Below are 26196 nucleotides of genomic sequence, written 5' to 3' on the forward strand. Positions count from 1 at the left end.
ATAGCTTTGGCAGACCACCTTCTAATAGTCATCAACACCCAAAGTGAGACATTGTTTTGGCTAAACATTCTTAATGTGTTAAACATTCTTAAGATTAAGTGCTTAATTTAAAATTTTTTATTACAACTCAAATTTTTTTTTTTTTGTAAACCTCTAACATGGTGTACATGTTGTATGTATTCTTTTTCACTGGGACTTTTGGATTAAATCATTTTGCAACATCTGCTAAAGTGCCTCAATGTATTTGTTTGGGGTGACTGACCAGGGACTGATAATGCCATTCATCCTTTTATGATGTCTGTTTTCTCATCTGTAAAATGAGGCATTGATCTCCAAGGTTTTCAGTCCTAATAGACTAGTTCAGAATTTTATCTTGTAGTCATTTTTATATTGAAGCATAAATAGCCCCCCCACACACAAAAAAAACTTTAACAGTTTTAAGAAATAGAAATAAAAAGTAAATTTTGGGAAAATGTGGAACGCTCAGGCTGGGATTTACATAATAATAGTTTTTCTATAATCATATGTTCTAGAGGAAATAAGTTGTACAAGTCACAGGTTTTGTAGCAACTTTGTGAGACCTTTATGGGCTCAGAGCATGAAACCAGCAGCTACAAATGCTTTGCGGCCGAACCATAAGTCATAGCTAATCCTCTGGCTTTCAGTAAGAAAATCTGTAATTTGTATGCTTTTAAAAATCTACATAGCCTCACCACAGTAACATATCAGTATTGAAATAATTACCATCTTGAATTTGCCCATTTTATTTTATCAAGTAGTTTCTTTAAATCCCTGTAAATATGAGTTAAAAAATGTTTTTATTTATAACTTCATAGGTACTTAAACATTTTAAGAAAAAATTTATTCTGGCAGTTTATAAGGTCTTTCTCAAAGCCCTCTGTATTTTGTGTATTTTATCAGTGTGTGTATGTATGTTTTTATTGGGGTATAATTGACATATAACATTATCTTAGTCTCAGGTGTATAACACAAGGAATTGAGATTTGCATATACTGTGAAATGATCACCATAGTAAGTCTAGATAACATTTTTCACTATACATCGTTAAAAATTTTTTTCTTGTGTGTTTATTTTTTAAATAAGCTTTTTTGGGGAGGTAATTGTAGATTCACATGCAATTGTAAGAAATAATAGGGGCTCTTCCTGTATGCCCTTTATTCAGTTTCCCCCAAAGGTTACATCTTATAAAACTGCAGTGTCACAAACAGGAGTTTAACATTAAGCAATCCACTCATCTTATTCAAATTTCCCACTTTTACATATATTTATTTTTGTGTATGTCTGTGCATACTTGGTTATGTGAAATTTTATCCCTTGTGTAGGTTTGTGTATCTACCACTATAGTCAAGATAACAGACCAGTGACCTCACCACAATGTTTTTATAACCATACACACCTCTTGCCCTCTCCCTCTGCCAATCCCTGACAACCACCAATCTCCATCTCTAAAGTTTTGTCAGTTCAGAATTTTTTTAGGGGCACCTGGGTGGTACAGTCGGTTAAGCATCTGCCTTTGACTCAGGTCATGATCCTGGGGTCGTGGGGTTAAGCCCCACATGGGGCTCCTGTTCAGCGGGAAGCCTGCTTCTCCCTCTCCCCCTCTGCTGCTCCCCCTGTTTGTACTCTCTCTGTAAAATAAATATATAAAATCTTAAAAAAATTTTTATAAACAGAATTATTAATATGTAATGTTTTGAGATTGGCCTTTTCCACTCAGCATAATTAACTCCTTTGAGATTCATCCAAATTGTTGCATGTGTCATAGTTCATTCTTTTTCTTATTGCTGAGTTATATTCCATGATATGGATGTACCACAGTTTGTTTAAGCATTCACCCCTTGAAGGACATCTGGGCTCTCCCATTCTTTGTTTTGTTTTTGTGTGAACATGCAGTTTGCTGGGATAAGTGCCCAGTGGTGCAAATTGGTAGGTAATAATTGGATATTTGTTTTGTAAGTGATGTCAGTGTTTTACCACTTCCTGTGAAGTATGGTAATCTTACTTCCATTCAGATCCCTCTGCTTTCCCACTTTTTTTTTTAAGATTCATCCGCTTATTTTTTTCTGGCCTTTTTTTTTTTAGTTTCAGGGGTAGAATTTAGTGATTCATCAGTTGCATATAACATCCAGTGCTCATTACATCAAGTGCCCTCCTTAATGCCCATCACCCAATTACCCCATCCCCCCACCCACCTTCCCTCCAGCAACCCTCAGTTTGTTTCCTAGAGTTCTGCATCTTTTATGGTTTGCCTCCCTTTCAATTTTAAGATTTTTATTTATTTATTTGAGAGAGCGAGAATGAGAGAGAGAGAGCACATGAGAGGGGGGAGGGTCAGAGGGAGAAGCAGACTCCCTGCTGAGCAGGGAGCCCGATGCGGGACTCGATCCCGGGACTCCAGGATTATGACCTGAGCCGAAGGCGGTTGCTTAACCAACTGAGCCACCCAGGCGCCCGCATAATACTTTCTAGTTCCATCCACATTGTTGCAAATGGCAAGGTTTCATTCTTTTTGATAGCTGAGTAATATTCCAAGATATTTATTTATTTATTTATTTATTTATATGTATGTATGTGTGTATACATGCACACACACACACACACACACATCTTCTTTATCCATTCATCCATCGTTGGACATCTGGGCTCTTCCCGTATTTTCGCTATTGTGGACATTGCTGCTATAAACATTAGGGTGCATGTGCCCCTTCAAATCACTATGTTTGTATCCTTTGGATAAATACCTAGTAGTGCAATTGTTGGGCCATAGGATGGCTCTATTTTTTAACTTTTTGAGGAACCGCCATACTGTTTTCCAGAGTGGCTGCACCAGTTTGCATTCCCACCAACAGTGTAGGAAGGTTCCCCTTTCTCCACATCCTCGCCAACATCTCTTGTTTCCTGACTTGTTAATTTTAGCCATTCTGACTGGTGTGAGGTGGTATCTCATTGTGGTTTTGATATTGTCTTGAGTGTCAGGTGGTGGTATAGTTTTTAATCAGATGTGGTTTAGAAAATTCATGAGGAGATAGTCTATTTGATTTATCTGTATTTCTCTTCTTTCCACTGTTCTGGCTTATTTCTTGGAACTCAGGGTTCCTCCTTCTACCATTTCCTTTTTGTTCGAAGAAATTCCTTTAATCATGTTTTAAAGGTAGGTCTGCTAATGACAGATTCTTTAGTTTTCCCTTATTTGAGAATTTCTTTATTTCTACTTTATTCATGAAGGATAGTGTTTTGAGACATAGAACTCACAATTGCCAGTTTTGTGGGGGGCAGGATTTGTGTTCAGTCCAGGGAGGAATAAGCCTACCTGGGGAGCTTTCTTTTCTGGATTGGGAGTTAGGGGACGCGAGGCCTGGATCACTTTGTGCTGTTGCGTGGAGAACCACCGGACTCCCTGCTTTTATATTGTTCCGCTAGTCCTGGGTCCCTGAGTAGTCTGCCTGCCTCTTTCCACCTTTCAGAGCCCTCCTTTGGCTTCTTTCCAAGGTGTATAGTTGTCCAGGGAAGAACAGTAAATACAAATCTCTTCCATCTTGTCTGGACCAGAAGTTCTTCTGTATTTTCATTTAATTTAATTTTTTATATTTTCTTTCTAACCCTACTTTCTAGACTCTTTGTTAGTATTCGTTTATACAGAATATTCAAGGGTAATTCAAAGTTCAGTTGCATGAGAAACCTTCTGTAAGTTACTGCTAACATTTTTTCCAGAATATTCAAGTATATTTTACCATTATTTAGGGAATTTATCCCCAATCAAGATTAAATCCTTTTAAGACATTAGTTTTATTGACTGTAGTATATTCCAGTTTATTCTTCTTTGCTAGAAACAGAGCCTTACTCAGAATAATTTCTTGCATTTGGGGCCTTACCAATGGGAATGACTCTAACAACAGGATCGGTTGCTGCAGCAGATGAGAAAGACTGTCATCCCACCTCTACCTTATGCATGCACATGTACCCACACAGAACCGGGACACTGTATGTATAATGAATCTGGTCCCAGGTACCTTCACCGTCTAGAGACTTCTGCCATATTCCCACTGATCATATCAAAATATTTAGGTATTAATGCCAGCCTGGAGATATGATTTCATTATGTTATCATGAACATTTTAAGTTGGGCAAAGAAGTATATCAGTAGATGCACAGTACTTAGAGCAGCTCAGGAGGTGCTCTAAAAAGTTTCATGAATATGCAATTAGAAATAAAAATTAGATAATTTTTATGAATTGGCTAATATTGAAGAAGGTAGATATTCTTTTTTAGGTTGTAAAATTTTTATTTTTTAAAAGTTAACGTGCATAAAACGAAACTGAAAAACACAAGAAACAACAAAGTCATCCATACTCACGAGCAGTTTACAGTTTGACTTCTAGGTCCCATGTGTGTATCTACACAAGTAAGCATTTTAATGTAATTAAGATCATACAGTTATGTATCATGCTTTTTCACACACCATGAATATTTACCATTTCAAAGTCCCCAAACTAAGAGTATTTTGATAACCAAGAATACAACTCACATCTGAAAAAAAAAAAAATGTAATCCTGCCTTTCTTGGCAACAAAAATTTCCTAAAAGACAAAAATGGCAACAGGCCTCTAGATAAAGATATTGGCAGAGTTACAATTAAAATACTGCATTCCCTTAATATTCAATTTAAAACGGAGACATAAAGTAACAGCATACACAACATGTAATGCTACTAAATTATCCAATTATCTAATCTGTACTATCCAGATATTAGCAAGGAGGTATGTTTGCATTGAATCACTTAATGTATTCCTATAGTACAACCAAAGAGATGCACACACATTAACAGTTATCATTACAATGTAAATAAGAACACATCCGCGTACATCTCTCCTTCTATACTTCCTTCTGCCCCTCTACTGCCAACCTTGTAAGTCCTGACATTTCTTAGAGATAGCTTTACAATTCCATGTCCAGGATGCTTCTTTCTTATCAATAACAAAAAGAAACTTATAAATTGTTTAATTCACCAGCTGTACATTTCATCAGACATTGTCACCTCAGGACATCCAAAAAGCTTAGATTTTACAAAATATTGAACCTTGTCCACAACAAACGCAGATACTTCATAAAAACGCATATACAGACCTATGGTGATAACCTAAAATGGTCTTCTAGATGTGGAGATACTAGCAAAAAGCCCTTCCCTTCACCCCTCCTCTGCTCCCTCCGCCATTTTAATGACCAAGTATAGGACTACCTCTAGCTCTAAGAGGTGGATTAACAGACATCCCAGAACAGTCCTGAGGAGGGTAGATATTCTTGAACTTATACGTGTATAGAAATAATTTTCCAAAAGATTCATATATTTTCTTCTGCAAGTTTTCATTTAGGTATAAGTTAATATGTTTGAGATTCAAAATGTTCATGCTACAAATAATCTTTGTACATGATTTTTTTCAGTTTTATTCTAGCAATATTTTAATAAACTGGCAGAGTCCTTTTAAATTGTTGGTACATTTGTACTTTGCTTTATGTTGTATTCTCTAAAATTATTTGTATGTCTTTGTTCATATGGTAAGATCAAGGAATAAAAAAATCTCTGAAATTAGTAATTTTTAATTTGAAAATCACATCCTAATTTAATTACTTCATTTTGGTTTTAGATTTTTTTGTGTATTAGCTCTTCCTAAATCATACCCTCCTCCCCCTTCCCAAATTGAGCAGCCATCTTAGTAATAGTTTGGAAATGCCTTTTGACTGCTCTGTCTTAAAGTGATACTGTATCCTTCACACAATTTACATGATTATCTATGGAATTCTGGTAGTGACTTTAAGGGACTATCTAGTTCAACTTAAGTGCCTTTAGAATTTTGTTGAAGCTAATGTGATAAAAGTAATAAAAGTAAGCTATCCAAAAATATTCTTGAAATTCTAACTTAAGACAGATTTTTCTGTTTCTTTATGAAAAAATATGTAAGAATAACTTAGCATACAATTTGAGTTAAAGGATTAAATATATGAGAGTATTTGAATCTCAGGAAAGTAGAAGTTATAAGAAATATAAGGAGGTGCCACTGGCAGAGTAAAAAGGTAATTAATGTTTTCTTCTGTTTTAAAAGGAAACTACTAAAGAAACCTGCGTTTAATAATAAGGAAGATTGGGCGCCTGGGTGGCTCAGTCGTTAAGTGTCTGCCTTCTGCTCAGGTCATGATCCCAGGGTCCTGGGATCAAGTCCTGCATCGGGCTCCCTGCTCGGCAGGAAGCCTGCTTCTCCCTCTCCCACTCCCCCTGCTTGTGTTCCTGCTCTTTCTGTCTCTCTCTCTCTGTCAAATAAATTAATAAAATATTTAAAAAAAATAAGATTAATGTGAGTTTCAAATGACTATTACTAACGTACTTTAGCAAATGAATCCCTTACAGAAAAATAGAAAAGATTGAAGTTAATGAATGTATTTTGCTGTAGGAAACTGTGTTAATTCTTTTCTATATATCCTTAAAATTCGGCCTGCTTTCTCATCATGATTCCTACCTGCTTCCAAAATAGGAAGGATGACAAGTTTGTCTTGATGTTCAGTGATGTGTACTCTTCCTCCAAAGACCCCTATTATTCCTGCTGTTGATCTTTGCTGTGTCTCATCCCTTCATAATAAAGATCTCAAGCAACCCATCTTGTAAGAGAGATGAGTACTGGGCCTGCATGTTGTCATTATTAAGTGAACCTTTTTTTGTTGTTGTTAAGATTTTATTTATTTATTTGAGAGAGAGAATGAGAGAGAGAGAGAGAGAGAGCATGAGCGGGGGGGAGGGTCAGAGGAGAGGCAGACCCCCTGCTGAGCAGGGAGCCTGATGGCGGGACTTGATCCCAGGACTCCAGGATCATGACCTGAGCCGAAGGCAGTCGCTTAACCAACTGAGCCACCCAGGCGCCTAAGTGAACCTTTCTTTAAATCTCTTTTAAAATCTGTTTTATCTGTGTTGATATACCTTCATTTTTCTTTTTAGTGGGTATTTGACCTATCTCGTTCTGTCCTTTGACTTTTAACTTTCCCATATTCTTCTGTTTTCGAGGTATCTCTTCTAAACAGTATATAAGTTGGATTTATTTTTTTTAGGCAATCTTTGTTTTTAATTTTCAGCAATTAGTTTACTTTTAATATAATTACTAGTATAATTTTGTTTATATCTATTATTTTATACTTTCTATTTTTGTTTCTTTTGGAGTGATTATTTTTATAATTCAGTTTTTCCTCTACTAATTTAGAAGTACATACTCTTGTTTCTGTCCTCTTAGTGTTACTCTAAAAGTTAGAACATTCATACTTACCAAAGTCAAAATTTAATAAGTACTATTATTTTTTCGGATACCATGGGACCTTAGAACTTTTTTTTTTTTAAGATTTTATTTATTTATTTGACAGAGAGAGACATAGCGAGAGCAGGAACACAAGCAGGGGGAGTGGGAGAGGGAGAAGCAGGCTTCCCGCAGAGCAGGGAGCCCGATGTGGGACTCGATCCCAGGACCCTGGGATCATGACCTGAGTCGAAGGCAGACGCTTAACGACTGAGCCACCCAGGCACCCTAGAACATTTTTAACTTCATTTTCTGTACTCCCAATTTATATATTACTGGTATTGTGCACTTTACTCTTATTTTTAAACCCATAATACATTATTGTTATCATTTCTGCAGGCACATCCATTTAGATTTACCATCGTATTTTCTGCTCTCTTCATTCTTCATTCCTTCTTGCATTTCACCTTTTAGTGGGATGCCTTCCCTTTACCAGGTGGTACATTTTAGTAATTTCCTTGAGTAGGGATCTCTTGGTAGCAAACCTTTGATTGTTCTTAGTTTGGAAATGCATTTAATTCATCCTTAGTGTTAAGAGATTGTTTTTTTCTGGGTGTACAGTTCTGAGTTAACAGTGATTTTCTTCAATACATTGAAGCTATCTTTTCACCATTTTGTGGCTTTCATTGTTCTTAAGAAATCTGTAGGTCCAACTGCCCCTTGTTGGAAAATCATGTGTTTTCTTCTCTAGCTGCTTTTAAGAACTCCTCTTGCGGGCTACACTTTCACTATGATGTGTCTAGGTGTGGATTTCTTTTGATTCCTCCTTCTCTGGATTTATTTAGCTCTTTAATTCTGTGCTTTGGTGTTTTTCCTCTCTTCAAATGAATTCCCATCTGTTATCTCATCAGATATTGCTTGTGCCCCCTTTTGTCCATCTCTGTTTTCCTCCTAGAGCTTTGATTAGAAATATGTTAAGTCATCTCTTTCATATTTTCCCTCTTTGTATCTCTGTACTCTGCATTTTGGTTAATTTCTTCAGAACTGTTCTCACGTTCCTTAATTTTCTCTACAGCTGGGTCCAAATTGCCATATAACTTTTGTTACATTTTTGACACAGATATTTTTAGCCTGCAGATAGTTTTAGGTTTTACTTCATGTTTCTAAATAAGTCAAGCATGGTATATTATTCAGAAAGCTATAGGAAATTCAGTGTTTTCAAATAAAATAATATAGTTTTAAATAATGAGCTGTTAGAAACACTCATTAAATTTGAAATTGAAAAAAATGCGAATAGGTAGTAATAATATAAATAATACCTCATATTACTAAATACTGTGTTCCAGGCACTGTGCTAAGTGTTTTACAGATGACCTCATTTGATGGGCACATCACTATTTCACACTTTTGTTTTTTTAAGATTTTATTTATTTATTTGACAGAGAGAGAGAAAGACAGTGAGAGAGGGAACACAAGCAGGAGGAGTGGGAGAGGGAGAAGCAGGCTTCCTGCTCAGCAGGAGCCCGATACGGGACTTAACCCTAGGACCCTGGGATCATGACCTGAGCCGAAGGCAGACGCTTAACGACTGAGCCACCCAGGTGCTCCTATTTCACACGTTTTTAACAACTAACTTAATTTTAATCATTTTTGTTTCATTGAACTTTAACTCCTACACTAGGTAAATGGAAGCCCTTATTTTTTATAAAAATATTGAATAACTTGAAATTTTTTTTACCATTCATTAACTTTACTCATATGTGCATATGAAATGTTACTAAGAAAAGTATTTACTAGCTTTTGAAATCATTTTTGCCTTGAATCAGTTTTACTTTCGTTATATCTTCATGGGATGAGGTAAAAATACTAACAACAGAAATAACTTCACTTTGAAAATAGTAATCTGTGCCAGCTGTAGGCTACTTTGGATTCTCTTTGATTTTGTATCACCTGGATTCCCATTTCTATCATTTCATTTTCCTCTTTGCATTTCCAGTGAAAATGTGAAGGAATTTTATGGGATTGAAATGATTTAATTACCTATTTGACTCTTTTCATTTTAATCCCTATCTAATTCAAAATCAGTCAAGAAAACAAGGTCTTTTCACTTTTCACCTAATAATACGTGTTCTTAAACTTTCAAAAACTAAAGGTAATGATTAAAAAATATTCTTTTTGCATCCCTATTGTAATACATACCAATTTTGAGATCTGTGAACACCATTATATTATTTGGGGGCAACCCCTAGGAAAGAAGGGGTGTACCGTTTGTAATTTTATGGACTAGAAGATACCTAGCATATATGCCAAAATGGTTGATCCATACTATGTACACAATAAATATTTGTCTAGTGAATTTTAAAATGTTATATATATAGTAGGTCATTGTAAAATAGATACTACTCATTTTTAGCTTAATTTGAGAAGAGATCCATGATTAGTTTCTAGTAAAAGTCTGGATGTTACTTTCTCGATATGAAGGCCCTGTGATGCCTGAGGTCAATCTCTTCTGAAGTGTGGCGTAAGAAGCTGGGCAGGTACTAACAGAAGTGCTTCTAGGGGTGAGGTCAGTGAATCCAGTAAAAGTTTTAAAAGTGATGGTGGTATAAAGAAGCACTTAATTCTGTGCTGCATATTGAAATGAGCTTTCAGTTTTTCATTTCACTTCATTATCTGATGCTCCATTCTTGTAATGATTGTAGAAGATGCCTTAAACTTTGGCTCTTTTCTCATGTCCACCCTTTAACAGTCTCTCTAAGAGGTAAATGGAAATTTGTTGATAAACAATTTTTATCCCCACTGAAAATCTATGCCTGATTACTAAGTTTCCAGAGTTTATTAATTTTGGCCATTTTTTCAACTTTTCCTATCACTTATAATAATTTATATAATTATTTGAATAAAAGAGTTTATTTCGCTTCAGATACAGTTTATGTTTATGGACTTAAACACACTAGTGTCACATCTAGAACTCATGTTATCTGCAAGTACTAAAAAGTTTAAAAAAAATTTTTTTAAGATTTTATTTATTTATTTGACACAGAGAGAGAGCACAAGTAGGCAGAGCAGCAGACAGAAGGAGAGGGAGGAGCAAGTTCCCCACTGAGCAGGGAGCCCGATGTGGGGCTTGATCCCAGGACCCTGGGATCATGACCGGAGCCGAAGGCAGTTGCTTAACCAACTGAGCCACCCAGGCACCCCAAGTTTAAAATTTTCATGTCACAGTTTGGAAAATTAAACAAAAGTAAGAGCTCAGTGAGCCTAGGGGGCAGCAGTGGTAAGGTCTTGTGGTGTAGCCTGCCGAGTCAGGACTCTAGAGCTGTTGTTTTGGGCGGGCCCTTCAGGAACTGGCCATTAGCTTTTAGGTTTTTCATAGGTTTTTGGTTTTGTAGATTTTCCTAGAGGTGGTCAGCATCTCAGGAATATGATTAGAATTAATTATACTGGTCAAATCTCAGGAGACAAACGTGTAAGCCAGAATGCCAGTTTATTGATAAATATTGTTAAGCAGACTAGATACTGAAAAAATTATTAAGCAGATAGGATATTTAAGTTTACTGATCAGCTCAATAAACTCAGAATTAAAATACTGATTTCTTAATAGGCAATTCCTCTGTGCCAGGCATTGAAATAGTACCTTGACTTTCTGCTCATTTTTGGTTATCTCATAAATACTTAGAACATACTGCATGGTTGGTTTATTATTATGATGATTTTTAGTTTTGAAAATTGAGTCTCAATTTGTTGAAGTGACTAATCTGAATTGTAAGTGGAAGAAGATAGGTCTTCCTAACTTTGTTCCTTCTTTTCTGAAATGAGAAGATTAAACATGGAATCAGAGTAGGTTCAGGAGTGGGAGTGGGAAGATTATTGGATGATCTTAATACCTTGAGTAACAGCTAAACAGCTCCACCTCCACAGTGAACACCCACTCAGCTTTCCAAGTTAATGGGCAAGGCCCTTTAGTCCTCTTGCTGGAGGCACACTGCCAAGTCTGTTCTCTTGAATGCTTCCTTTTTTACAGATCATCCCCATTCGTTCAACACATACTTTTTTTCAGGCAAGAGTCTAATACAGCTCATTAGATGTTAACTCTCTTAGCTGTGATCACAGTTTAGTTATGATTTTCAAAAGTTTTGAGTTGTAGTTAGGAAAGCTAAATCCTAGCCAATTGAGTTTCTGGCACTATCCTGTCATTATCACTTTGGGCAAGTCGGTGAGCATCTTGATTTCCACATTGGTTAAATTAATTATCTGAATCTAGCAGTTTTCTAATGGAGGGGTTGGCAAACTTCTTCAGTAAAGAGCCACATTGTAAATATCTTAAGTTTTGCAGGCAAAGAGACAAAATGGAGGGTAATATTATATCGGTACCTAAGTAAGTAAGAGAGAAGACTCTTATCTCATTCCAATCTTTTTGCCTGGTGTGAGGTCATCACATTTTGTGGGCATGTTTTATGCTCAGTTGCCATCAGCTAAAGACATTTTGGGGACAAAGAGGGAAGGGGCCTGGCAGGCAGGACAGGCAGGGTGACTACCGTGATCAGTTTCACTCTTTGTCACAGTGATATTCAGGTTTCTGTGCATTCTTCTTTTCCTCCTGGGCAACCCAGCTATCTCAACAAATTTCAAAGGATTGCCAGTATACAGACCACATCCTGTGATTTCCAGCAATTCCCTCCCACCCCGCCCCCCAAAATCTCCAAATTTACAAACACTAGAAAAAGTTCATGAGTTGGAAATTAAAGAATTCTAAAATAGCTTAGGGGCCAAAGAAGAAATCAAAACAGAAATTAGAACTGGAGTATATAACTACTTCCAAGATAGTAGAACAAATGATAGAATGGAAAAGTATTATAATTCAGTTCAGTAAAAGGCAAGAAAGAAGGGCGTCTGAGTGGCTCAGTTGGTTGAGCATCTGGCTCTTGATTTTGGCTCAGGTCATGATCTTGGGGTCTTGGGATAGAGCCCATCGTCAGGCTCCATGCTCAGCAGGGAGTCTGCTTGAAGATTCTCTCTCTGCCCCTCCCTCCACTCGTGCACATGTGTGCTCTCGCTCGCTCTTTGTCTCAAATAAATAAATCTTTTCTTAAAAAGGCAAGAAAGGCACATAAAAACAAATAAGTTGACATAATGGTAGAAATAAAATTTTAGAATATCATTACAATAAAAGCAAATGGAGCGTATAGTCTAAAAGATAAAGATTGTCAGAATGGCTGTAAAAAGATAATCCCACTATGTGTTGTTTACATGAGAACATTTAAAGTTAAGAAAATACAAAATGTGAAAATAAGATGTTGAAAAAGGAAAAAAGATTATCACCTAAAAGAATGTTGATATAGGTATATTAATATTAGAAAAAATACATTGTAAGGCAAAGGCATTACTGAAGGAAGCGACCATTAAATAGTAATGAAAAGGTTTAATTTACCAGCAAAACACAGTGGTTTTAAGTGCATGCAAAAACTAACAATTACAAAAAGAAAAGGACAGACTCCTTCTCACAGTGGGAGAATTTTAATGCTTTTTTGTCAGTTTCGATAGATGAAATAGATAAAAACTGGAGATTGTAAGATTTCAACCCTACAAATGAGCTTGTTCTAATAGACCTGTAAAATAGTGTACGACAGCTGCAGAATGCATAACTCTTTTCAACACACACATCCGTAAAAAACGTTTCAAGGCATAATTTGTGATAGTGAATTAGAAATTAAAGTCATAGCTTTTTGAGTGCAGAGCTTCATATTTGGTGTATTAACAAAATGTTTTTCTAATTAGCCAAAATGCTTCATATTTGCTAAATATAGAATTTTCTGTATATAAAATACTGTGGAATCTACCATCTGTTCATTTTTTAATTTGTTAATGAAGTAATGACAGCTGACTGAACACTGCATAACACTTTTTAACATGGGAGAGAATGGAACTGTACTGTACTATATAGTAGGATGAGTAGGGACTCTAGGTTTGAAATCTTGCTAAGCCACCTACCAGCTTAGGATCTGGAGAGTTATTTAATACCTTTAAGGCTCATCTATAACATGAGTAATAATGTGCACCTTCTAAGGTTTTGAGGAATAAATGAGACACTGTGTATAGAGTACTTGGTACCAAGCAAGTCATTACTGCTATTACTGTTTTTAATCATTGATAGAATGTTTTACTGAGCATCTGTAAAGTATTAGTCTCAAATTAAATGAATATTTTTAATTCCTAAGACTTGTGATTAGGTATTAACAGACTTAAAAACTCTTATCCCTCATACAAGTCTCCTTATCTTTTCTTGTTGGCATTGCTGACCTCTTCTCCTGTTATCTAGGAGATGAGAATCAGAAATTGGGGGGTGAAGGGTGGGGGAAGAAATTGGGAAAAGAGAATGGGCTGCTCAAAGAATTCCAGCTCTTGGATCAACTTTCTTGCTTGGATATTAGCATACATAATACTTTTGTTGGGCTTGGGGCACCTGGGTGGCTCAGTCGTTAAGCCTCTGCCTTCGACCCGGGTCATGATCCCAGGGTCAAGGATGGAGCCCTGCATCCAGCTCCCTGCTCCACGGGGAGCCTGCTTCTCCCTCTCCCACTCCCCCTGCTTGTGTTCCCTCTCTCGCTGTGTCTCTCTCTGTCAAGTAAATAAAAAATCTTTAAAAAAATACTTTTGTTGGGCTTATGAATGTAAAGTTATCTTATATTTTGATTTGACTTGTTAAAATGCACTTTTAGTTTTGCTAGTATTAATCCTTTTGGTGTTTTCCTGACTACCCAATTGGTGATTAAGACTAAGCCCAGGTCTGAAGGATGTATTTATCTCATTTAACCAGTTACCCAACTCTGAAAAAGGCCCACATCCACATTTTAACTGCACAATTCTCAAGGGAGTGCAGATTGGATATTCTGAGTTAAGATAGAAACTCCATAAAATTCTGAGTACAGAAGGAATGTGCTTTCTTTGTAGTTTTTAAAGATTAGCAGTTGTGAGTTATTAATGAAACAAAGATGTCTCTAGTGGAGTCCTTAAAGACTGATGTGTTAGTTTAAGCATATGACACGTTTGTGTATACCAATTTCAAAGTCATATTCTTTGCAGTTATTCTTATGAATTCAGTTATATATCTTTATCAAAGGAACTATAAAATGTTTTAGAAATGAGGGCATCATGTAATCTCATCAAAATAGCTCATAAAAATGTTTTCTTATTTTTAGATTACCTCTCTAGTGACCCTTCAGCTGTTAACCCTGGTTGGCCATGATGATCAGCTTGATGGACCAAAATACAAATGCACAGTATCTCTAGATTTCATCAGAGCTATTGCTAGGTAAGCATAGAATAATCGTTAATGTAAAATGTCTTGAATTATGTAAATGATATACTAAATATAAAAATTAATGTTCTTCCTAATGTAATGTCATTAGTCATTTAAGCAAGAGAAGATCATTTAAGTGCCAAGAATGAATAAGTTTCACTCCTCAATTTACAATGACATAAAATTGGGAGAAGTAGCTAATATGTTAGACGGCAAAAAGGAAGATTCTGAAAGACCTTAAAAGACTGGGATAATGGTCCCATAGAAGCAAGGTAGGATTTAATGGACAGTTGACTACAAAAACTGAAATGTCCTAAAACAAGGTGGGAGAGACCTGGCTTAAGTCCTAAGTATTTTAGCTGATGGCAAGGTTTTAACGATCCTGGTGTCTCATTTAGGAGATGTAATAGGTCTGCTGTGTGTTCCCATAGGCAGAACAAATCTGGTGTGCTGTCCTGTGCTTGGCATTTTAAGAGGGGCATTGACAAATGGGCACGTGCCAAGGGGGGGGCAGGAGGAGAGTGATAGAATGAGGAACCATGTCACCTCCCTGACTGAGGGACAGGGTATGAGAGTAAAGTCCTAGGAAGGAGGCAGTAACTGTCTCGAGTATTTCAGGGGCTTTCACGTACAAAGTGGATGAGACTACTTCTGAGAAGTCTAGAACGTTAGAAGTTCTAGGGAAGAAAGTACATCTGTCAAAATGACAGCTGTCTAAAAATGTAGCGAGTTTCCTCACACAGAGGTCTACTTACTGTTATGAAAAATGTTCCAGCCATTTATGTGAATTAATGACCTCATCTCATGACTGCAGCTGGATAGCACTCTGTCAGGCCGTGTAGACTGGCAGGTGAAATAGGGCAATCCGTAAGACAGGGCTTTCCCAACCCTTTTGAATATGAAGATTCAATTGTAATATCCTTCAAAATCTTGAAAATATTTACATATATTTCAAAATTATATACAGGCATGAAACATTATTCAGGCTAAAAATAGTGCTTGACATGGGTATGAATTTGCAGATCTCCTCAAATGAGGTCGACAGCTTCCTAACATTCTGAAGTCCACAGGTTGGCGGCCTCTGCCCTGAAGTCTCTTCTGTGCAGAGAAAAAGTTCTGTGATACTATGATGCAGGTATTTGAGATATTTTGATGGCATGTAGACTCTAAAACATGAAGTGAAGGTTTTAAAATATGTTGTTCTGGCAAAACTGGGCAGCTTTTACCCAGAAGAAATTGAACAGAAACTGAGTGTATTCACTATGACCATAAAGCAGTACCTTTCTTTTTCTAAACAACTGTTTTAAAAACTCTGTACCTATGAGCTTCTATCAAAGATATAACTTTTGAATGAAGTGTATTTATTTCAGGGATTTTGTCATTACTCTGAATGTGTTGGGTTGTGCCCCAACATAAACATGTACAGGACAGAGGCTTATGAATGCCCAATATGATGAATATACAGTGAACTAAACAGAAACTTAATTCATAGCATCAGTGATATTAAACACATCCAGAGAAGTGCGCTTCCATTTACCACCTAAGAAGGGAGCAGGACTTGTAGACCTGGGGTTCTGTCCTAGAACTTGGGATCTCTCTAACTTGCTTTGTTACTTTTGTTTTCTCTTCCTTGCCTTCCACGGGCAGTGTCCAAAGAATAACCACCTCCTTCTTCCCACATCTTCCCTCTTCCACTCCCTCATCCCCATGATATATTGTGTTCTTTTTCTGCTCATTTAACCTTCCATTCTTTCTTTGTCTCCCTCCCATATCCTGCTATCTTCTCCTAATATTCTTCCTCATTGTCTTAATGAAAACCTGATTCTTACCTGGGGATACTCCTTCCCCTGGAGTTACCTCTAATGGTAGCTGCTTATTTTCTCACGTGCTAATCTCTCAAGGTTGGATGCTCCTTAAGTGCCACCACCCTTCCTTCTTGTTGCCACTTCCAGATTGCTACTGCCCCCAACTTGTTGTAGAAACGTGAACTCCTTTGGGCCTCGTGCAATCTGGCTCTGTTTCCCCATTCTTCTTATGCTTGATAATCTTCTACCAGCCTCCCACCCATCATTCCACCTCATATATTGAAGAATAGAGCACATGGTTCACAGGCTTCTTTTTAACCTAGATTCTTGACTCTTTTCAAATTCACTCTGTTCAGCATTCACCTATTTTACAGAATAAAATTTTAACCATCAGTTGAGAACTCCTTCAGTTACATTGGTGTTCATCTTCTCTCTTTCCTTTTTCAGTAGGTGGGGGTCTCTCTTCCACCTGTGATCTGAATTTTATCTCCTCCATCTTTCCCAGAACCTTTTTTTGAAATTTTCTCAGGCTCTTTATCTACTTAGTGGCATCTAACACTGATGACCACTCTCTTAAAACTCTTTTCTTAGAGCCCATGATTTCATTCTTCTGGTTTTCCTCTTTATTCTTTATTTTTGTTTTTTTTCTATGGCTCTTTTGCCAGTTTATCCTTTCCACCCTACCTTTAAATGTAGCTGGTCCTTAAGACTTGGCTCTTTAGGGGCGCCTGGGTGGTGTAGTCATTGAGCGTCGGCCTTCAGCTCAGGTCATGATCCCAGGGGTTCTGGGATTGAGCCCTGCGTCGGGCTCCCTGCTCGGTGGGAAGCCTGCTTCTCCCTCTCCACTCCCCCTGCTTGTGTTCCCTCTCTCGCTGTCTCTCTCTCTCTGTCAAATAAATAAATAAATAAAATTAAAAAAAAAAAAAAGACTTGGCTCTTTTCTCTTTTCATATTGTACTTCTTCCCTAGGCAATTTTAGCTATACCCATGACTTAAACGACCATCTCTATATTAATAACTCCTCAGTTTTTAAAGGCCAGACCTTTATTCTAATATTCTTGACCTTTATTGGATGTTTCTCAGCTACATCAATACATTTCCAAAACTGAACTCAGGAATTCTAATCTCTACTTCTACCTGCCAACAAAAAAAGAATGATTCAGCTTTCCTCCAGTGTTGCCTATTTCAGTGGTTAACACTGCAGTCTGCCACATTATACAGGCCTGAGACCTGGGAGTCATTCTTGACATTTCTCTCTCCCACACTCATAGTATCCAAGCATTAGTCCTGTTGACTACCAAGTCCCTCCCATAGATCTCAAATTCATTCACTTTTACCATTTGTACTGTTCTCTCTATAGACCAGGCCACCACCATCTCTTCTCTAGTAGCCTCCTAACTGGTCTTCTGTCTGTTCTTACCCTTTATAACTTGTTGTTCACACTATAGCCAGAATGATTTTATACAAATTTAATGGCAGCCTCCTACTTAAAAGTCTACAATATATCTTTCTGAATTAGTTTTTTTTTGGGGGGGATAAATACCGAATAGTGGAATTACTGGATCGTATGGTATTTCTATTTTTAATTTTTTGAGGAACCACCATACTGTTTTCCACAGGAGCTGTACCAACTTACATTCCCACCAACAGTGTGTGAGGGTTCCCTTTTCTCCACGTCCTCGCCAACACTTGTTATTTCTTGTATGTTTGATACTAGCCATCCATTCTGACTGGTATGAGGTGATACCTCATTGTGGTTTTGATTTGCATTTCTCTGATGATTCATTGAGCATCTTTTCATATGGCTGTTGGCCATCTATATGTCTTCTTTGCAAAAGTGTTCAGGTCCTCTGTTCATTTTTTTAATCTCTTGTAATCCTTTTTTTTTAAATCATCTTTTAATCTTTTTTAATTGGATTTTTTTTTTTTTGGTGTTGAGTGGTGTAAGTTCTTTATATATTTTTGGATATTAACTCCTTATGAAAAAAAAAACCCCACTAATTCGAAAAGATATATGTGCCCCTATGTTTATTAAAGCATTATTTTCAATAGCCAAGATATGGAAGCAACCCAAGTGTCCTTCAATAGATGAATGGATAAAGATGTGGTACATATATACAATGGACTATTAGTCATATAAAAGGGATGAGATCTTGCCATTGGCAACAACATGGGTGGCTTTAGAGGGTATAATGCTAAGTGAAATAAGTCAGGCGAGAAAGACAAATACCATATGATTTCACTTACATGTAGACTCTAAAAAACAAACTCTTCAAATGCAGACAACAAATGGGTGGTTGCCAGAGGAGAAGTGGGTGGGGATGGGTGAAATAGGTGAAGGGGATTAAGAGGTACAGACTTCCAGTTACAAGATAAATAATTCATGAAGATGAAAAATACAGAATAGGAAATATAGTCAATAAGATTGTGATAATGTTGTTTGGTGACAGATGTTGACTACACTTACTGTGTGAGCCCTTAGTAATGTATAGAATTGGGGAATCAATATGGTGTACTCCTGAAACTAATATAATATTATACATCAATTATACTTCAAAAAAAAAAGTCTTTAATAGTTTCCTATGATTTTTGGGATTTAAAAAAACAAGAATCTTTGATGTAGCTTACAAAGCCCCAGTGGTCTGGCCCCTGCCACATGGTTGTGTCGCCCAGCCACATCTGATACACACACTGCTCCCCTAGGTATTTGCACTTTAACCTCGCTGGCTGTTTTTTAGTTCTTCATATTCACCATTCTGCTTCCCATCTTTGCAAATGCAGCACTTTCCATCACCTCCTCTCCTTTATCTAGCTAACTGCTGCATAACCTTTAGATTTCAATTTAAATGAAAAGAAGCATTCTTAAACATACCATGACCACCATCGTGCCCCCACTCCAGTCACAGTATACAGGTCTCATTGTTTTCCTCTAATACTTCTCATAGTTTTAATTAATTACTTAATAATTAGAGTTCATCTTTCTTCTGACAGTATGAGCCCATGAAGCTCAAAACAGAGACTGTGTTGGGCGCCTGGGTGGCTCAGTCGTTAAGCTTCTGCCTTTGGCTCAGGTCATGATCCCAGGGTCCTGGGATCGAGCCCCACATCGGGCTCCTTGCTCGGCGGGAAGCCTGCTTCTCCCTCTGCCACTCTCCCTGCTTGTGTTCCTTCTCTCACTGTGTCTCTGTCAAATAAATAAATAAAATCTTTAAAAAAAAAAACAATCAAAACAAAAAAACAGAGACTGTGTTTGTGCCAGTCACTGCCTTACCTCAAACTTAAACAATGCTTTAAACTTATATATGCTAAATATATAAATAGTTCATGTTTCCCTATAGTGATTAGCAGTAAAACTTCAGATGAAGGGGAACCATTGTGGGCTTGTCTTTTGGGGCAGCAATAAGAAGGGAGCTAAGGAGACAGCGTTTCATTCCAAATCAAGGTGTGCTAGAGATAAGAGATCACAAGGATAGTTACCGAGGAAGAGGTAGGTGTGTCTAGTTCCAGACTCCTGTAGTAGAGAATGAATGATAAGATCAGAGGACACAACCTAAATGTCCAAAACAAGGGAATGGATCAGTAATTTATTGTACCTTCTTATTTTAAAAAAAAACACTATGCAGTTACTAAAAATCATACTTTGGAAGGTTAAAAATACAGAAAAATACTTGTGATACAGGCTTAAGTGAATAAAGCAGTTGTATATGGAGTTACATGCACAAGAAAAGTAGGAAAACCTCAGGGAAGGGAGTGATGATCAAAACTGGCAATTGATGCCAAGAAATCAAGCAGAGTCCATCTGATTTAATGATAAAATAACCATTTGCAACTTTATCAGGAACACTTACAGTTCAGTGGGTTAGAAGTCAGATTATAGCATATTTCAGTAGTATTTATAAGAAAATCGATGCAGCAAATAGAATGTTTCTAATTCATTTGTTCACTTAACATTTATTGTATTGCCCATTATAATCACTATGCTAGGCTTTGGGGATATGGCAACAAGTGGAACAGCTTTATATCCTACCCTCATGAGCCTGTATTCTAGGATTCTTTTTGCTGTGAAGAGGAAGAGAGGATTGTTACTTACTAAAGGGGTTGTGGAGTTGTGAGAGGGTTATTATTATTTAAACGTTTGAACATATTTAAATGCTGATGGAAAAGGGGTGATAGAGGAGAATTAATGATACAGAGGACAGAGAGATTAAAGTCTGAAATGGTATATCAACGTGGGATTTTAGAAACATGAGTTGAAAGAAATAGCCCTGGATTAAAGAGGGGACTCTTTTTGCATTATAACATGAGGAAAAAGTGGATTCAGATGGAGCTGAGTTTGGAAGGTTGGTGGCAAGAAGTCGAGGGAATTCTGATGTCTTCTTAATTTAGCCTCTAAATGTGGAGACAAACTGAGACTAAGGACAGAGGTAGTAGCAGTTTGAGAGGAACGTGGGTGTTTGAAATAGCTGCTGTGGGGAATGGAAGAAGGTGCCGTCAGGAGAAGGAACTTGCTGGGAGTACTGAGGGCCCATTTAAAGTTCCTGACCTTGAATTTACAGTGGCACCAATCTGTGAAACTTAGGATCTTCTCTAATAGCATTCCATGTGCTAAGTACTGGGACAGCAAAGGGATATCGTTGAAATCACATAGGATTGAGGTTTTGCCAGGTAAATTTTCTGGATGCTAGTAAGTGAGTGCTAAAAGTGATGGACCGTGGAGTCTAAGCTAGGAAGGGAAGGAAGGAAGGAAAGCCAGTAGAGAGCCAGTAGCTCAGTGCCTAGCACATAATACCAGTAAGTATTTGCAGATCACGAACAAGTGAAGGGGCTTGGGAACTGGTTGTGTCAAGGTGTTCCAGATCGCCTAGAGAAAGAGCTTGGGGATCGGAGGATAGCATGCCTGAATTTATGTTTTTAGAGGTAGAGTATTTCTGAATATGATCATGAGAGTAAAAAAGAAGACCATTGGAGGTAGGAGAGACAGGTATGCAGCGAGGTCACTGTGCAGATCTTGGGATGGAGAGAAAGACCAAACTGGGTGCTGCATGATTCAGTGACTAAGACATAGTGGCAGGGGGACACAAGGTGGTGAGTGGAATGATCTGAGTCTCAGAGGAGCAGAGCTTTTTGCACCAGGACACCGAACCCCACCCAAAGGACGGCCTGGAGTCTAACCTCATTAGAAAGAGCTAAAGAGGCGGCTAGGTCCTTCAGTGGGAGCCAGATTTCGGTTAAACCCAGAAGAGAAAAAACATTCATGGAAGAGGTAGAGGACGTAGAGAACTTTATTGACCAAGGAACAGTGGAAAGGTTTGGACCGAGAAGCAGTGGGAGACTTTAAAGGAAGCACAAAATACGGAGGTAGAATGTGGGAGAAGACAGATGATGAGAAGCTTATTAAATATTGTCCTTGGGTTGTTCTTAATGTGAATGGTAGTTTTAAGTTTCTTTCTTACACAGTCACTGGGAAGACAACATAAGATTGCTTAAAGTTGTCCAGTTGCAAGTTGTCAGTGGAACCAAACTCAAACTGCCCACAAATGTAAAAGGAAATAAAATAGTATCCCATGAGAAAAAAAGTATTTCAGTGTAGTAAAAGAATCAATAAAGTATAATAAAAGGATAAAGGGAAAATTAAATCTTTAGACATACCATCTAACTAACTTGTATTAAAGTATTCTGAATTCTGATTTAAGAATTAATTACTCCTAGGCAAATTGTGACTAATATTATTTGTGTTTATCCTATTTTTTCTATATGCTTACTTTAGAAAATAATTCATTTCAGTTCTGAGAATCTCCTGTATTATATAAAAACTATCCAAAACCTTACAGTCATGTTTATATAAATTTAATATGCATCTGAAGCCATGAAAAGCCAGAGAAAGTACAAAGTACATCATTCTCTTTGTAGAAATTTAAAGTGTTGTTTACAGTGAATTGTTTGTCTCTGAGTCCTGTAAAGCATAAAGTTATCTTCAGAATGTGTGACATAATTTTTTATGTTTTGTTTGTGGTTATTCTTTCAAATTCTGCCTTAGAATAATATATGTGGGGACCAGTTGGCAAGTCACCAGTTTACATTGGGGGTTGGAGGGAAGATAAAGACATTCATACATCTTGGGCACTAAATGTTTCCTAAAGGAATGATCTTACATATTCAATTCCTGAATCATTTACTGTCTTGAAAAAGCCCCAAAATCTTTATGGTATCATTCAGTTTGCTTGAGTATTTTCTAGTGGCAAAGCAGAGAAAGGGAACGTAGGTGAAGCTTTTATAGATGAAGACACTTAAAGAGCATAGTGTTTTTAAGTCAGTTCGTTTGTTCTGCCAAAGAAAACTTTATTGCGGAAACTCTGCTAAAGTTACCCAACTAGACTGAGTAAAATAGAGGAGTCCTGCCACTAACACAGTATTTCATTAGTTTGTGTTCTCCTCTGGTCCCAGTTCATTATGCAGACGCTTCTCCTGTGCTGGCACTACCGAGCTATAATTCTGTTCTCCTTTTCCCTTGTTAGTATTGTAGGTGTGTCTTCGTATTGGTCATTTTTTATGACTATCTCACATTCCATCAAATAATAGCTTCTAATCTTGTAGTTTTGAAATGTAAATGTTTTAATCTTAGCTGCTTCTAAGTTTTTTCCCCACACAATGTCAGAAACCCCAAAGTTATGGTGGGTATACACCTGAGAAATATGCAAATCTCCTCCCCTTTCTGCCTGTGCTTAGAAATAGCTTTTTATGTCTGTTTCCTTCTAAGATCCTCTAAAAAAGATCTTTTGAACTGGTATGATTTATGTTTTTTGGCAATTTTGTCCAACTGAAGTCTGTACTTCTTAAGACTTTATAAAAAAAAAATGGTTAGTGATACCTTGTTACCAGTATATTTGGGAGGTCCTAGAATTGAACAGAAGAAAAACATAAAAATGAAATAGATTATGAGATAATAACCACACATTTTAACGTCTTTATGTCTGAGATTTTTTTTTAATTTTAGTAACTGTTTTTAGTTGTTTTATTACTGTTAATGATAACAGGATTGTCTTGGCAGTGTTTTTATACCATTTGGAAAGGTTTAGTATTCTTCAGAGGCACTGTTGTAATGAAACAAGTAAGGTATTCTTTAGTCCTACATTAGGTACCACAATAGCCAGAGCATCTCATTTGAGCTATTTTTAAATGTGTTTTCATAACCAGTATCCATAGTTCCCCATTCCAGATTTTAAACAATATTTGATATGTCAGTCATTTGCTTAGAAACTTTTTTAGAAAGTGTATTATAAAATGATAGACAAAAACATTAATTGATGATGGTTTAATAAATAAGAGTGTGCAATTAGTGAATCTTTAAAAGACTGTTCTCCCATGGATGATTATTTTTGCAGAATTGAATACTTTAAGGCTTTAATTTTATACTTATTGCTAGATCATTATAACTAATTATTTTCACCATTTATTCAAATAATAAACCTCCAAGTCTGAATATTTATAGTGAAGAATGAGTTTGGAGAAAGGAGAATAATTATATGTTTCTGTCTCTCTGCTGTTTTATTCTGCGTGCCATCAGAGTACAAAAATATACATTCACATCGTCTGTTTGTTGTATTCTTGGATCATACAGATTTAGTTACAATACACATACAGGTCACCCAGTGTTAAAAGACTGAAAAGAATGAAAGCTACAAACGGGGACGGATGAGCTATGCATTATGTAATGATAAAACAGGTGTCTGGGGAGATAAACAGTGTTCAGAAGCAGAGAAGATTTAAATACTTTTGCATCTCTAATTACTTTATTCTGGTTATTAGACAAAAAAGCAGATAGCTTTCAAATGAAATCTAAACTTTCTGTAGTATAATTGAAATACAGAATGTTGAATAGTTCTAACTTCGCTTCCTTTTTTTTTCAGAAAAGCAAACTTTATGCATGGGAGAAAAAAGGAAACTTTTCAAAGAAACTTTGTTCCTAGTGACATTTTATAAAATCAATTCCATTCCTATTATGGTGCTTCTGATAGCACTATAGGATTGGTTAGCACTGGTTGTGAATTATTTTGCACGTGCTCCCCAGAATCACACATACAAAGCTGAGCAGTCTAGGGGGTGAGGATGCTAACATATTATCTATTTTTGTTTATAGGACGGTGAACTTTGACATAATAAAATACTTGTATGATTTCTTGTGAAAACAAGCTTCAAAGCCATATGGACACTGTGACAATGACTAAGCCAAGCTGTGTTCATCCAACTACTTAGCTGGCCAGGGAGAGGAGTTCTTTGGCTCTATTGGATTTGTCCAGACAGGTGCTGGCCCAGCATGGAATCTGATGAAAATACTCTGATTGGTCTGGGTGGATGTGAGCAGAAGACTATTTACCAGAGACCCTGGAGTATTTGGAAGCAACGTGTTAATTATAAACAGCAGGGTTTGAGCACAATCTGTTCTACTCTTAATGATGTTATCTTAACACTGAAATTGCCTGAAACCCATTTACTTAAGGCTACATTTTGCTCTGTGAACTATCCCCTGCGCTTTGAACGTGCCAGCAGCCTTGTATATAAGCCCAGTCTTTTCACTTCCTCTCCACGGGAGCCTCTGCAGTTGCTTGCCAAAGCAGATTTTCCTAAGGCCACCGTTTTAAAAGATCATAGTTGCAAAATATAATAAATAGAAGTTGGTGTTTTTTTTTTTTTTAATCCAAGCTTGTATATGTTTATCCTTCACCCTGATTTTCTCAAAAGGTACAAGGTAGAGTCCGATCAGATAGAGGCCAGGTCTCCATCTCTAAGCCTGCTTAGTGTCTGCAGTATGCCCGTGTGCGGTTTTTCTGGTCACTCTTGCAATTAACCACCCAACCTAGCTTTTTAATCCGCATGATGGTTTTCTTTTCTTTTTTTAATCATTGGCCTTTAAGAGTTCCACAATAAAATGTTTTCCTGTTATATCAGTTATGAACCTTGGGTCTGGTTTTCTTGTCTGTTCATATTTTTGAAGAAGATTTCCGTTAGCAGTTGAATACTAGAAAGTTGTTCTAAGCAGATTTACAGTGCTTAGTTACATTTCAGGGGCATTGTATTCTTTCATTCCTTTTTTGAAGAAGAATTCTCACAACAGGCACTGCCAGGTAGGAAACCTTTTCGTGTAGTTATTGTCTGCCACATTCTGGATCAAAGAAAACAAGCAGTTGTATGCTTGCATTTGTTTAGAGGTAATGAGACGGGGAGAGGGAATGGACTTCCTTTTTGCCTCCCAAAGGATGACATCCACCCTTGCCCTACATCTCTTGCCCCACAGAAGGTGGTAAAATTTTGTGTTCCTGGAGGATGCTGGGAGAAACCAGGACCAGGGGAAAGCCATGTGCATTGCGATTTCAGGTTTCGATTTCCTGCACGTAGAAATGCAGGTATCATTAAAGTGGGTAGCTGATTCAAGGAGGAGCAGTGGCACTTGGGGGAGTTTTCAGCCCCTCTTAGTTGGCTGTAAAGTGGCAGGTCTGCTGTGCAGCCTTCTTGGATAGGCTGGGACCATTCTGCATTTTGAGGGAAGAACTTTGGAATGTCAGAGGGAGAAGAAATTGTCAAATGGGGCACTGGGATGAAGGATGGAAAGGAGGCAGAGTACACTTACAGGAATGTAAGTGGCTCTCCATGCCTCCTCCTCACTGCTGGCCACCTGTCCCCTGCCCGGCACCTTGCCTAGCCTGTCCTGCCCCGGGAGGTGCCACCAGCCCCATGTATGGCTTCCCTGCAGGAGACCTTGTAACCAGATTTTCCCTGCTCCTGACTGGACCATAAGAACTTGT

General features: G+C 37.3%; 1 protein-coding gene across 3 annotated transcripts in view; it reads left to right on the plus strand.

The window, feature by feature from the left end:
• ORC5 (origin recognition complex subunit 5) overlaps positions 1 to 25349 on the plus strand; it is a 90295-nt gene extending 64946 nt beyond the window's left edge. For all 3 annotated transcript variants that reach the window (XM_025872755.2, XM_073898691.1, XM_025872754.2), the window contains 2 exons: positions 14491 to 14603; positions 24534 to 25349. In XM_025872755.2, the coding sequence (XP_025728540.1) occupies positions 14491 to 14603; positions 24534 to 24579 (159 nt within the window). In that variant the 3' untranslated portion in view covers positions 24580 to 25349. The remainder of the gene's footprint in view (positions 1 to 14490; positions 14604 to 24533) is intronic.
• Positions 25350 to 26196: the final 847 nt, after the last annotated feature.

Source organism: Callorhinus ursinus, unplaced genomic scaffold (genome assembly GCF_003265705.2).
Source record: "Callorhinus ursinus isolate GAN/ISIS: 27379988/994484 unplaced genomic scaffold, GSC_fseal_2.0 scaffold12, whole genome shotgun sequence".
Classification (NCBI taxonomy): domain Eukaryota; kingdom Metazoa; phylum Chordata; class Mammalia; order Carnivora; family Otariidae; genus Callorhinus; species Callorhinus ursinus.